We start from the raw sequence: 16,014 nt of genomic DNA on the forward strand, positions 1-16,014 counted from the left end.
GGGGAAAGGGAGGGGGTGATATCACTCCAAATTGCAGTACAGCAGTAAAGAGTGATTGAAGTTTATCAGAGCACAAGTCACATGACTTGGGGCAGCTGGGAAATTGACAATATGTCTAGCCCCATGTCAGATTTCAAAATTGAATATAAAAAAGTCTGTTTGCTCTTTTGAGAAATGGATTTCAGTGCAGAATTCTGCTGGAGCAGCACTATTAACTGATTCATTTTGAAAAAAATGTTTTTTCCCATGACAGTATCCCTTAAAGTTGATAAAGGAGGTATATTTCCCCTTTAACTGTATTTCCTGAACTATATTTTAATTATATTTTCTAAACGCCTTTGCCTCTCCCCTAGTGTCTGGCAGTTTTCCATAGGAGTACTATTGTGAGACATAAATTAGCACTATAACAGAATATTCTATACTAAAAAAAAAAAGCAACCAGATATGTCTGGGGTGCTATCAGGCCTGGGGCGAGGCTGCAAAGGCCCAGGCGGCAAAAATTAAAAGGCAGAGCAGGTGTATTTGCCTCGATCCTGGAGCACTAAACGCGCTAGACGCTTAGTACTCCACTAAGAGAATATGCGTATTCGCACAGTCTAGCGCAATCTTGCAGGGGGGAGGGGGGCGGCAAAGGACTCTGACCTCTGGGCGCCCTCGTCAAAAATCCGTGCCTGGGTGCTATGCAACACATAAGACAACCTATATTTGTAGTTCTTCCTGAATCTGTGTGGGTTTTCTCCCACTATCCAAAAATTGTGCTTGTGGCTTAAGATTGTAACCTCCATTGGGGCAGGAACAGATGTGTACAATGTATAATCTTTGTAATGCACTGTGGAATAGTCAAAGCTACATAAATAAAAACAATAATGAAACCTGGTTATTTAATATTACTTTTTTTTTTGCTGCCTGAGGCGGCCTTCATTTTGTCGCCCCCAACCCTCCCCACGGCACTCAACTTTCAGCGACGAAGTCGGTTGGGCGGTACACGTCGTGCCGGAGGGGGTCGTGGGCTAGTGCAAAAAGCGCAATTGGGCTCTCTGCATTAGAAAAGCGAGTGTCTCAACTTGCCTCATTGGTGGAGCACCCCTGTTCTTAATCCAAAAAAAAAAGACTAAAACAGCATTGTGTAGTAATACGAACAAGAGATGTGTGCCAACGCTGCATTTGTCTAAAAGAATATATGCAAAAATGAACTGAAGCATGGGCACTGCCAGAGTCACAAGTTCAGTTGAGAATCAGAAACTGAAAATGAGTTTGTCATTTGAAACACATTGCTTTGCTTGCCAATGCAAAGCTATGAATGCCATGATTGAAAATAGAGACTGTTTTGTACTTAAGTTGTCAACTCAATTTATTTAGGGCCACTGAAAATTAGACCTCAGTTTCTATGACAACAGTCAATACTTTTTGAACTAATAGCTGTTGTCATGGAAACAAGCCTCTTCTGCAAATGCATGGCCTCTGCATGCTCCAAAATTATTCTGCATTGAAATCTAGTACCACTCTAGAATTGCTAAAATTACGGGTCACATCACATATTCTTTTTCTTGCCAACATGCTTTCCTGTTGGTCATGTCAGCACAGGTTTATCAAGATGTGAAAGTGATGGGATAGATCCACCAACACGATCTGAATAGTTTACCATATCCTGCCTGAGTGCCTGGTGAGCCTATGAGTACTTTACATTAAGTATTTTAAAACAGTTTGGAGGAAGGAGACGCAAGGGTCAGGAGGGCTCAAATGGGCCAAAAAATCCTCTTCTTTTATGCAATAAATGCAGGGAGTCTTTTGGTAAAAGGAATATTTTGTTACTACAGGTATGGGAATGGTTATCCAGAATACGCAAGACCTGGGGTTTTCTGGATAATGGATCTTTCCATCATTTGGATCTTCATACCTTAAGGGGGTTATTTAGTAATGGTCGAATTGTGAATTAGATATTTTTCTAGGGTCGTTTCAGTAAACACAGAATAAAAAAAAACATTTTTTTTTTAGATTTATTATGCCCCGAAGCTGCAAAAAGCCAGAATCTGAAAATACTCCAAGTTATAACCTGTTGAGGTCATGTAGAAGTCAATGGCAGAGGTCCCTTGAAGCATCTGAAGATGTTTTAGCCTTCATGATTTTCAGGGTTTTTTTCGGTGGTTTGCACTCTAAAGGTGGCCATACACGGGCAGATAAAGCTGCCGATATCGGTCGTTTGGACCGATTTGACAGCTTATCTGCCCGTGTATGGGGGCTTCCGACGGGTCTTCCCGATCGATATCTGGCCACGATATCGATCGGGAAGGTGGGATTTTTATCCGACCGACCCGTCGGAGCCGCTTGGCGCATCGTAATTCGATCGTTCGGCCATACGGCCGAACGCTCGAATTACGCCCGATATAGCCACGCAGTTTAGTGGCATATCGGGGAAAGATCCGCTCGTTTGGCGATGTCGCCAAACGAGCGGATCTTGGAGTCTATGGCCAGCTTAAGGGACAAATTTACTAAAGGGCGAAGTGACTAACGCGGGCGAAGATTTACTGGTGTAACTTCGCTAGCGAAGGAGATCGATACTTCGCTATCTATCGATACTTCGCTCCCTAACGCCTGTCGAATTTGGGCTCTGCTGAATGGACGTAACTAGTCAAATTCACTAAGATGCAGATTTTACTGAACGTTACCTCTTGCGCCAGACTTGCCTTCGCCACCTCAGACCAGGGGAAGTGCAATAGAGTAGATAGGAGCTCCTAAAAAACTAGTTGAAGTCCCAAAAAACGCTAGCGTCTTTGCCTTTTTCAGGGTGATATGCTGAAAAAGGGCATACATTTTTTTCGGGGTAACCGGCTTCCCCACTACATTTCCTAAAATATGGCACACAAACTATACACTGGGCTCATGTTTAGGGCAATATAACAACTCTATTTTCTTTTATTAAGGTTTCCTGGATTTGTGTAGTGTAATGTATTGCTGCAACAAATACGACCATTCAAATTTAACCGTATGCAAATGAAGCAACGCTAGCGCAACTTCGCTTGCCGCAGTAACGCTAGTGCAACTTCGCCAGCGTTCGACACCCTGGACGCAACTTCAGATTTTAGTGAATTAGCGTTGTCCTGGCAAATCTACGCCTGGCGAAGTGTTGCGATGTGAGCGAAGCCGCCGTTTGCCCCGTTAACTTCATTTATCTGAGGTTTGTTTTGTCGACAAAGTTTTTTTTCATAAATAAGCAAACATTCCAGTTGTGAGTTTATTCGAGGTAGAAAAAACCTCACAAAGTCAACGTTTGATAAATAACCCCTAAGTCTACTAGAAAATCATGTAAACATTATATAGGCTGGTTTTGCTTCCATTAAGGATTCATTATATCTTAGTTGGGATTAAGTACAAAGTACTGCTTTAGAGAAAAAGGAAATCATTTTTTTAAATTTGGATTATTTTGATAGAATGGAGTCTGTGGAACACAGCCTTTCCGTAAGTAGGAGCTTTCTGAATAACGGGTTTCTGGATAACGGATCCTATACCTGTACATACTTAATTAGATGATAATGAGGATAGTATGTAAACCTGTCAGTGTTCTCATTAGCATAGAACCCAAACATGCATTTGAATAAATTGCAGAAATATTACTGAAGCAAAGCTTTTATGCACCCTGATGTTAATCATATCTGTGTGACGACAACATTTGCCTTAAATACGGTGAAACATATCCTACTGTACACTGAGGAACTATAAAAAAGTTAAATCAGCTGGCTGAAGGTGTGTTGTGACTCAGCACTTTCCTGTTTCCTCTTGTTTTTCTGTTCTGAAAACCCCAAAAAATAGCAAAGAAACGTTTGGGACTCTTGTGTTTATACATTTTTTACCCAATCTCTAACAGTGTCACGCAGATGACTATACATAGACATTATAGAGTTTAATACGCATGTAAACACATATTTTATAAAGCAATCTGAATGGGACATACATGGATAGCATGCCTCTAATTAGAATTGATACTACTTGTTTTATGCAATTTTGCTGAACACAAAGCAGCAACTTGCTAGGTGATACACAGAGGAGGAAAGACTGGAGATTAACTTACTGACGTAAAGATTAATTGATTTACTCTAGCATCCACCACTGCTCCAATTAGGAGGGGAGAGAAGCTTAACTCGTTTTAGAACGGATGCTTTCAAATCTGTCACTAATATTTATACCGGTAAAAGAAATGTTGCATCTAAAATAAATAAAAAAATTAAAATAGAGTTGTATGATCTCATCTTTAGCGTTTGGGGGGTTATCTATTAACCAAATGAGCTGGATTCACAAATATTTATCTGTTATTTATTTATCTATACTAGATGTGGAAAGTAAAATATATGTGGGAAGCAATTCTATTACAAATTCTTAAAATTAGAATGCTTGTTCAGATGTCCCGAGTTATTACTTCTGAAATTAAACATGTCTCAGACATTTAATATTCTTTAACTTTAAAAGTTATATTCATCCATTCATAAGATTTCAAAAAAAAAAAATCTGTATGATGTGTCTTTAAAAGAATATGAGATTGCACTACCTACAGCAACTTCAGTAGAGTTGCAGGTTTAAAGTTAAAGCATGGCATCAAACACAAAACATTGTAATGCTTATAACATAGCAGATTTAACAAAGGCATGAGAATGTTGTTAAATCTGCCCTTGGGAATCATCACGAAAGCTGTTGGCAAGGATAAAAATCCTCTATAATAGCAAGGTGGTACATTTCAAAAGCTGTGTCTGCCAGTATCAGCTGGTCTCTCAGACCAGCTGTTCACTGTTTCCATTGGAACATTCAAAATTTCTTAACAGTTGTTCAGACGGGTACCGGAGAGGCATTGGTATTAATTAAGAACTTGCAATAGAAATACGTTAATTCAAATGACAAAACATATTCCCCACAAAAAAGTTACCATAAAGTAAATGAAAGGGGATCTATTAAACTCAAAAAATAAATTTGATGTAAACTTACTCAGATTGGTCCTAGCAGAACTTATGCAGTTTACACTGCAAATTCTTTTTTTTACATGAAAGTTTAGTGGTTTCTGAGATATTAGCAGTTATAGATTACAAAATACTAATAGAAGGCTTTTGGGTCAACAGCTCTCTTTAAAAGTTAGAATGCTTTGTATGATGCATTGCAGAAATAGCCACAGACCTCCTCACTCCCACCTGTCCCCTACTATGAGCATCATTCAGAGACACAAAGTAGGAAACAGTAGGAGGCACAGCTCACATGGGGAACCTGTTCTTACCACCTGCCTTAAATGACCCCTACTATATAACGATGAATCATACAGAACCTGAGCACAATTAACAAAACCCAACTGGACTGTCCTGACATCAATATGGATTTGTGCTAGATTTTAAACAGCAGATTTCAAACACAAATAGACCATTAATGACCTAATCGACCCAGACTACGGGTATGGGATCCGTTATATGAAAAACTGTTATCCAGAAAGCTCCAAATTACAGGAATGCCATCTCCCATAGACAGCATTTTATCCAAATAATTAAACTTTTTAAAAATGATTTCCCTTTTATCTGCAATAATTAAACAGTAGCTTGTACTTGATTCTAAATAAGATATAACTATGCCTTTTGGAAGCAAAACCAGCCTATTGGGTTTAATGTTTAAATGATTATTTAGTAGACTCAAGGTATGATCCAAATTACAGAAATATTCGTTATCCAGAAAACCCCAGGTCTCAAGCATTCTGGATAAAAGGTCCCTTAACTGTACAGTACAGTGTCTGTTACAGTGGCAATGAAAGTATGTAAGTATAACTTTTGCCTTCTCTGGCATTCTGTATACAAGATGTATTTTTAGCTTGTATTTATTTTAGCATTCTCGTGTAATGATTCACTAACTGCTGCAAGATTTGATTTATGGTTTAAGAGCAGGGAGGGTTTAAGACACCCTTACAGGCATGAGTTTAATTAATAGTAGCTTAAAAAAGGGCACAATGGGGACTTCAGTTGCATAATTCCAACACATATCTATGTTGAATTGCAAATACTATGAATTAAAACGCCTTTAACAAGGGCCTTCCTTTCACAATAGATAACATTAACCTGTAAAGGTAAAACTCTATTCTCTTGTACCTTAGAAAACGTTTTTTGTACTTTTGCACATTAGAACTCTCACTACCAACCAACTGCATTAGCGATGTTGTCCCTCCTTGCCCCTGTAGTGAAAAATTACAGGGGGTGAATGGGGCAGCATCGGAAGCGCCACATGAGTGTGGTGAAGAGCGCATAATTGTCCCTACATGCAATCTGCCCTATCTCTACTGAGAAACCTTCCCAGGATGGGCAATACACCAAATCCAATAATAAAGAGCAGCCTTAAGGCCCCCATACACGGGCCGACAGAACAAGTCGGCAGCTTATTGGCCTGTGTGTGTGGCCATCCGACGGGCTTCCCCGATCGTTATCTGGCCAAAAGTCGGGCAGACCTTGATCGGGCAGGTTAAAAAAATCCCGTCGGATCTCGGCCGCATCTGTGTGTCTATGCGGTCCCGTGATCCGACCGCCCGTATCGGATCCATTATGATCCAATTGTTGGGCCTTAGGGCCCACGATTGGATCCGCCCAATATCGCCCACTTCAATGTGGGCATATCGGGGGAGATCAGCTCGTTTGGCGACATCTATGGCCACCTTTAGAAAGAGGTTTTGTTGTATGGAGAAATGTTTAAAATCAGCAGTTCTTTCTGGATTTTTCAGTAAATCGATGCAAGCACGCCTTTAGGAACATTTTCAAAAAAGCCTTCGGTAAGGCCCATTCCCGTGTTGAGTAGATGCCATACATACATTTAATGGCCCACCTCCTGCTTTGTTCAATATACATGACTATTGTTTCTTTCTGAATAGGATTTAATTAATGCTGCCTCAGAATAAAACATAGTTAAATGGTTATAGGTTTCCTCTACTGTCTTCTGTATCATAGGATTTTAAGGGGCCAATTTACCATTAGTCGTAATCTTAACAAGAGGAACCACTGCCTACAAAAAGATAGCAAACACTTTCATTTAACAATTTTTTTTGTTTAAACAATTAATTCCCACGCAGAAAATAATTGCTCCTGATTTGCATCAGTAATTAATGACATTGTATTAGTGCTCAACAATACGGCTGTGCTGAGCACTAATACCCCCTTAATAAAGAATGTGTTAAAGGGGCTAATCACCTTTTAATTAACTCTTAGTAAAGTTGGCCATAGACGCAAAGATCCGATAGTACGAATCGAGGATTCGTACGATTTCCTGACCGTGTGTGGAGAGTCCCGACATTTTTCGTCCCATGGAGATCGGTCGTTTGGACGATCAGCCAGGTTAAAAGATTTCTGTTTGCTGCCAATAATATCTCTGCGTGAATTGCCAATCGTACGATTTTCAGTGGGAGACTGTCACCAGCTTTGTCAGACATAACTTTCATACTATTGCCGTCAGGGGCAGAACATCGGCTGATCTGTTCTTTTACTACTTTATTTGATCGGAATGGTTAGTGGCAGGTCGGGAGATGGGGAAGTCCGATCGTTCGAGGATTCGATCAATCGGATCTTTGCATCTATGGCCAGCTTAAGATGTAGAGTGCTATTCTGAGGAAATTTGCTTTTGGTTTTCATTTTTATGGTTTTTGATTTATTTATCTTTTTATTCAGCAGCTCTCCAGTTTGCAAATACAGCAATCTGGTTGCTAGGATCCAAATTACCCTTGCAACCATGCAAACAAAATATTAATAGGAGAGTGTCTGAATAAAATGATGAGTAATACAAAGTAGCAATAACCATCAATGTGTAGCCTTACAGCACATTTGTTTTTAAGATGGGATCAGTGACACCCATTTAAAAGCTGAAAAGAACCAGAAGAAGAAGGCAAATAATTAAAAACTATAGAAAAAGAAAAAATGAAATGTGAACACATTCTGGGCAAACTGAAACATCTATCTGATTAATAAACATGTCAGTTTCATTCTACTGCGCATGCGCAGCCTCGCAAAGCAAGCGGAAGACGGAAGAGAAGCAATCCATGGTACTCACTGGTATAACCCCAGGCCAGTACAGTTTTCTGCTGATAGGAGCACCGGCCCAGGGTTTCAGGTAAGTAAATACAATCACTTGGTGTGCCTAACATTTGGCACCCCCAAGTGCAGGATGCCTTTTCTTCTGCTGCTGCCAAAAAAATTCAGGTTTTTTTCCCAGCATTTGCAAATAAAACTTTTTTTTCACATTCTGGTATAATTGGTCTGTGGGCATAACTTCAGGTGCTTTGTGGGGTCTACCCTCTCAATAGTTACACCACTAGTTCCTTCGTAAGGTGGACATAGACACACCGATAATATCATATCAAAAATTTTTATGGTGGGAGACGAGCCTACTGATATTGGCAGAAGACTTGGATATCGGTCGGCTGGTCTGAAAATTTTGCTTCGGTGCCATTGTTAGTGCTGAATCATCAGGTAGAATTTTATTGTTTCTACCTGTATATCTGATGGTTCAGTTCTACAAATATGTATTAAAACAATAAATCCTTCCTGGAAAGATCTTTTCCAGGAAAGATCATAATTGAAAAGTCTATGGCCACATGCTACTATACATATTTTCAGGCTTTGCACATAAATCTCTGATTATAATGTAAATCACACAGCAGAGAAAATCTTAATCCTATTATATATGACATTCCATAAGCAAAGTGCACTAAAGTGGATATATGAAGAGGAACACTTGTTTAAAAAAACAAATAAAGAACACATTTAATGGAAAGTGAAAGTAATTGTCTGCCACGCAGAAAAACCCAGATCCTGAGCAGACAATTACTTTCACTTTCCATTCAGCACTTCCTAGATTCCCACATTCCCCCGTTCTCTTCACCATTTAATTGTGCAACCAGTGCATGGGGATGGACATCAGGTCCTACATTCTGGTGCACAAACCAGATTCTGAGATAATGCAATATTTGATTGACAATTGAGATTTTGATATGATCTTATAACAGCTATGAATGCTTTAATAAAAAATAGAAATTGGATTTCATGTTTAATTTGAAAAGGACTTTTATTATACAGATTTTTATGTCTGGGTGACAGGTCCACTTTAAGTGAACTTTTAATATGATGTATAATGTGAGTGATATTTGCAATTGGTTTTAATTTTTTATTTGTGGTTTTTGAGTTTAGATTTTTATTTAGCAGATGTACAGCTTAAAATTCAGTAATCTGGTTGCTAGTGAGCAAGTTACCCAAGCAACCATGCACGGATTTGAATAAGAGACTGAAATATCAATTGCAGAGGGCCCAGTAGAAATATTTGCAATAAAAAGTAGCAATAATAATATGATTGTAAGACTTGCATAGCATTTACTTTTTAGAAACCCCCCCCCCCCCCCATTTGAAAGCTGGAAAAAGTTAGAAGAAGAAAGCAAATAATTCCAAAATAAACAATGAAGACCAGTTGAAAAGTTGTTTAGCGTTAGCCATTCTATAACATACTAAAAGTTAACTTAAAGGTGAACCACCCCTTTAATGAACATTAGCAGACTTAAAGGAGCAGTAACATCAAAAAAGTAAAGTGTTTTAAAGTAATAAAATATAATACAGTGTTGCCCTGCACTGGTAACACTGCTATGTTTGCTTTAGAAACACTACATTGTTCATATAAATAAGCTGATAAGTTTTACCAGTGCAGGGCAACAGTACACAATATTTTCATTACAAAGTTTGTGTTACTGTTCCTTTAAGTTGTGGTGACTCATACTGAACTGCAGAAAGATCCATTAGCAGGAAAAACCTAGATCCTGAGCATTTTGGATAATATGTCCTACAGTATATACATAGGATAGATACAGAAAATGTATAGAAACTTATATAACTATAGTGTTAATTTACTCTCCTGCACTATTCATTTTATCTATAATAATTGAGCATTTTCACTGTCTATTAAATCATTCTATACTACCATATGCTGACCTATCATTTAATTAAAAATCACTTTATTTTTCTATACATGACCTGTATACATTTCAGTGGATAAGATCAATACACTCAGTGATATACGGCATTTAATTTCCCGGTAGACTGTTGTATGTTCTCTGAATTCAAGATTTTTCAGCAGTTCCTCTTGGAGAATTAAACTGGGCTTTGTGGAAGACTTGCAAATTCACAATGAGAACACATACTTACCAATGTTAGGGTGTTTCAGAAGTCGGCAAATCCGAGCCTCCCGCTCCAATTTCTGGTGGTCTGCAAGAGTAAAATGAAGATATGGATTAGAATTCAAATTATACTGAAGCAGTAAACAGTGCTCCAATCAATAGCTGTAGGTCTTCAACACAAGTAAGATAGAGACATGAATTCAATACAAGCTAAAGAAATTACCTACTAGAACCTAGATATTAATTATTGCTGTCTAAGAGAAAGAATGATAACACCTCTACATTAACCCTTTTCTACAAAGTCTTTATCTAGCAGAAAGGTATTAATATTCACAAAACTGCAAACTAGAGGTACACATATCTTCTTAGCATTCATAAGGGCAAATAATGAAATGTTATGACAACCATATTAATTTTACATCAGTAGTTGGTGAATATGGAAAATGCAGGTAAGACAGGACTAGAATAGGAAAGTAAACTTACTGTAAACGTAATCATCAATGATTGGGAAGTGCAGATTTTATTTACACAAAGAGAGGGTAAAATATCAGATAACTTGGATTTGATCTCCAAGTAATTTAAGAACATTATTTTTACTATCCAGACCGAACCCTAATTTGCATATGTAAATTAAAGGGAAAGGAGAAAAAGAGAATCACGCGCGCAGCGCACATTTTAAATTTTTTGATTTCCTTGTTTGTGCGACAGAAAGTCACAGGATTTTTTGGATTTGGTTAGGCCAGGCACATGGATTCAGCAGAATCCTGAAACAAATTCTGTATTCCGTGCATCCATTATTCATATCAATTGCACATACTACTCAGAACTTTAAAGATGCATGTAAGCACAAAAAATTATTACCAATCATCTGATTTTTATCCTACTGTCTAACAGGCTAGTAGCCATGGGATCTTTTATCCAAACCTCATATGCGGAAAGCTCTGAAATAAATGAAAGCCATCTCCATACACTTCAACTTATAATTTTTAAAAATGATTTCCTTTTCTATGTAAAAATAAAACAGTGCCTTGTACTTAATCACATCTAAGATTTCATTATTCCATATCGGTAGCAAAACACTCCTGTTTTATTTAAAGGGGACCCGTCACCCAAAAAAATTATTCCACGTTAGTCAAGCAAAATAAACTTTAATTACACTATATAAATCATTTGAATCTTGTTTCCTTCCAGCTGGGAATTCATAATTATACCAAGCAGGCAGGAGCCATTTTGTGGACACTGGTATTAAAGCAAGGCTTGCTTTCATCTCAAAATCTTCAGAATGGGGGACCTGATGTCCATTCCAATGCACAAGTTACACAATCAAATGGTGAAGCGTGCGGGGTGGGGGGATGTGGGGTGTGCACAGGGGCGATCCGCCAATGAGGCGAGCTGAGGCGCTCGCCTCAGGCGGCATCGCCAGCTAGGTTTCCAGGGGCGGCAAAAAGCCGCTCCTGGTGCCTTTAAGAGCCGAATTTCCGGTTTTTGAACCGGAAATTCGGCTTTACTAGGGCGAGAGAGCGCAATTGCGCTCTGGGGGGGCTGGGGGGGCGGCATTACTGGCGGCAATGGATACAGAAACGGCGCTGGGTGTGCACTGACATATAGTAAATGCTGAATGAAAAGTGAAAGTAATTGCCTGTCCCTAAGGCATAGAGGATGAGCAGGCAATATTTGATGGACAGCTGATTTTTAAATGGTATAGGATCCCTTATCTGGAAACCCGATATCCAGAAAGCTCCGAATTACGGAATGGCTGTCTCCCATAGACTCCATTTTATCCAAATAATACAAATTTTTAAAAATGATTTCCTTTTTCTCTGTAATAATAAACAGTAACTTGTACTTGATCCCAACTAAGATATAATTAATCCTTATTGGAGGCAAAACCAGCCTATTGGGTTTATTTAATGTTTAAATGAATTTCTAGTAGACTTAAGTCATGAAGACCCAAATTACGGAAAGATCCGTTATCCGGAAAACCCCAGGTCCCGAGCATTCTGGATAACAGGTCCCATACCTGTACAACAGCTATGAATGCTTTAATTAAAAAAAAAGAATTAGAATTTAATGTTTAATATGAAAAGGACTTTTATTTTACAGCTTTTTATGTCTAGGTGATAGATCTCCTTTAATGGTTAAAATATTTTTAGTTGGCTTTATACAGTGACCGAAAATAAGGAAAGAACCTTTATCCGGATAATCCCAGGTCTGGAGCAATTTCGATAATACGCCCCAGACCTGCATTAACATTTCTATTTTACTGGCTATAAGTTACAAACGTGATGCATAATTGCATACCTCCCTACATTTTGGAAATAGAAAGAGGGACAAAAAGATTTGCCACGTGGAGCAGGTTATGAAAGTTTATACACACTTCTGTGGTTTTTATGTGTTATTACAATTTTGCTAATGAAGGTGAATTGCCATTTAAGCTGCAAGTCAAAGTTCTCCCAAGATACCTCCTTATCTTAAATAGTTACAATTGCTTCTTTGCTTATCTTAAATTGTTACAAATTTATCTAAGTATCAGTGTCTGTATCAATGCAGGAGATCAAATAAAAAGTTGGGACATTTCAGTAACAAACTGGGGACTGTGAGTTGAGAAATATCATTATCTCAACCTTAGCTGACACAAACTACATTGAAAAAGTAAATAAATGCTCTAAGCAGCCTACAATGAAAGCAATTACAGTGTTTTACTTCAGTCAATGAAGTAAAAATTATAAAAGAGCAATTTACAAGTTAGCATTAAAGTCCTGTGTCTATTAAAACTAAGGTCTTGTACTGAGAGAAAAGGGAGCTGTCATAAAGTTGAGGTAGTTATGCTGGCTGTCCAAGGTCAGGCGGGAGGATTAACGCCATTTGGTCTCTACGGCAACCAAACAACCTATGTCTCCTGGAGTAAGGGAGAGGGGCTGACCCTTTCCGGGTATAGCAACAAGCAGTCTGTGCCTAAAGGTTGTCCACACTCTCCCTGAATGGGTGTGCAGCGACATTTAAGAGTCATACATTGCTCTTTAAAAAGAAACCCTTGGTCTCATGTGTCACTCTTAAGTCCCGAGACCTCCCTTGTGTGCTGCCATGGCACATTCTTTGCGAGTAACAGATACACTATTCTGTGCTTCTTAACAACAATTAGTTATGTCAGGAGAGCAAAAGCCTAAACTAATAGGCATTTGATTAAGTTAGTTGACATATCTCAGATAAGCAAACAAACACAAAGACATACACACAAAGTCTTGGGAATTCTTGTTTCCCTGACAAATACCATGATATATTATTGTAAGCTCTGATGCCATTTTTATTCTGTAAACCTTTCCTTTTAAAATTCTGCAAGACACGTTTGTTATATATTAACGTTAAAGGCGGCACAACTTGCTGACGCTACATAAATGATTAAGATTATTGAATTATGAAATGAAATATTCTTGAGCAGTAATTGTAAGAGTACAAGGCAAAATGATAAGTGTAATTTAATTACTGAATTGTCTGTCTTAGATTACAGCAATAATATTTATTATGTAAACACTTTGTACGGTTATTTCAGACCAGAAAATTATACTGACAACAAGATGCTGAGGTGCTAAGAGAAATAGGAAAGGCTTTATCAGCACTGACCAAATTAGCAGCCCATTCCAAACAAAAAAAATAATAAAAACAACGTACCTCTTGCTTATCAAGGACCGTATATATATAATATATATATAGTGAATAAAGTACCCCCTCTTGTAAAATATAAGGATATTATAAGTTACCGAGGAGTTTCATGACCATATAAAAACACGAGGCCGAAGGCCGAGTGTTTTTATACAGGTCATGGAACTCCGAGGTAACTTCTAATATCCTCATATTTTGCAACTGGGGGTACTTTATTTATTATAATACACAAATTTAAGTGAGTCATGTGACAGAAATGACATCAGAACTCACCGTTTATAACTGATGACATCAGAACTCACCGTTTATAAGGATATAATTTACAGGATATTCATGGCTTTTGTGTATTATATATATATATATATATATATATATATATATATATATATATATATATATATATATATATATATATATATATATATATATATATATATATATATATATATAGTACACAAGAGCCATAAATATCCTGTAAATTATATCTTAGTGACGTCATCAGTTATTATGTGGATTATTATTATTAAGCAGCAAGAACCTTTTGGTTGACTGGAACAATGCCCCTCAGCAACTCTAACCACCCTCCTATTATGTTAAAACTCTCTAACAAAAAGTAGGAATGAAGGACCAACACTACATGGGACATGGGCTGTCATCACTAGGGTGTAACCTGAAGGATTCTGTAATTGGAATAATGCTTAGCATAGACAAAATCATTATCTTTTCTCATTGCCTAAACTGAGATGCGTCTCAATCAATGTGATAGTAAATCATAGGTAAGCAGCCTAACGACTCATCCAGAGGCCATATGCCAGACAGAACTAACTGGATCTTACAAGTAACAGCTGAATGCCAGCAGGAAGATCTAGTTACTGGGATTTACAAACAGGGGGTGCATTTGGCCATCCATGCATACAGGATACTACAGTATTTCACGGGGAGGCACAAGGTCAAATTTTGAATTCTTTCGAGTTTTTAAAAACGCCCCTAAACTTCCATACATTCAAAATTCGACCAATCAAAATTTATTTAAAAAAATCAAATTTTTCAAACTTGGATGAATTAAATCAACCAAAAAAACTCAAATCAAATTTGATTTGAATTTTTAAAAACTCGATTTGAGTATTTTCTCTGAAAAAAAGCTTAAATGTTAAGAAGGCTGCAAACAACTCCAAATTAATCACTGGACGTCTCCCATTGACTTAAATAGCATTTCGGCAGGTTTTAGGTGGTGAATCGTCGAATTTGAGTTCTTAAAGGGCCAAAGTGTGATAAATTTGAAAATAGAATTCTAATTTAATTATAAACTTGAATGAAATTTGAATAACTCCCTAGTCGAATTTGACAGTTTTGACCATAAAAAAAAATTAGAAAATTCCAATTTTCAATTCGACTCTTGATAAATCTGCCACTTAGTGCTTTTTCTTCATTTGTGTTTTCATATAGCACATATATTCTTAGGAAACCAAATATACCCCAAAAGCTTCATTTAGACATGCAGCTCAATAAGTAAATTTATCCACATTCACTATAGGGTTTATTTACCACGCCTGTGCAGCATGCACATAGGGGCCTGGATGACTGCACTAAAATATACTTCTCATCTTCTAAATAGCACAGAGACTTTTAACTTTATTTCATATATAGACACACATATACAGTGGATTAACTAGATGTCACTGGGCCCCACAGCAAATTAATTTTAGGGCCCCCAACATATCCAGAGATTGCCCTGTTTTACCAATAAATGTTGAAATTGCTCTTTATTTGGACCTCATGGGGCACCCCAAGGCCTTTTGGGCCCCCCTGCACCTGCAGAGTCTGCTTCCTCTATAGTTACACCCTGGCACATATACAATCTTTTATACCATTTTGTTCCCCCTTCATTTGGAATCATAACAATTAATCTACATCTACATGTTTCTTGTCAGTCTCATCTGAGGGTAAAGTGCTATTTCACATGGATTGCAGCTCAATTTATCACCATTGATGGGATGAGAGATGAGGCAGAAGTTTCTTCGATATTCAGCATTGACTGCTGTGCAGCAAAAGCTACTGCAGTGCCTCCAATTCTGCAAACTCACATTTAGAATTAACACTGGAGGAAATTTCATGCTTCAGGTAAAAGACCTCATCTGGGCAATGGCTTTGGCATAATGAAACAAGGGTGGAAAAAAATGACATTTTGGACTTGTGAT

The 16,014-nt window shown here is 37.8% G+C and overlaps 1 protein-coding gene across 32 annotated transcripts in view; it reads right to left on the reverse strand.

Moving 5' to 3' along the window:
- Nucleotides 1-16,014, reverse strand: part of camk2g.L (calcium/calmodulin dependent protein kinase (CaM kinase) II gamma L homeolog) — a 155,177-nt gene that overhangs the window by 68,840 nt on the left and 70,323 nt on the right. For all 32 annotated transcript variants that reach the window (XM_018225449.2, XM_041568860.1, XM_041568859.1 and 29 more), the window contains exon 3: nucleotides 10,185-10,244. In XM_018225449.2, the coding sequence (XP_018080938.1) occupies nucleotides 10,185-10,244 (60 nt within the window). The remainder of the gene's footprint in view (nucleotides 1-10,184; nucleotides 10,245-16,014) is intronic.

This window comes from Xenopus laevis, chromosome 7L (assembly GCF_017654675.1).
Source record: "Xenopus laevis strain J_2021 chromosome 7L, Xenopus_laevis_v10.1, whole genome shotgun sequence".
Lineage (NCBI taxonomy): Eukaryota > Metazoa > Chordata > Amphibia > Anura > Pipidae > Xenopus > Xenopus laevis.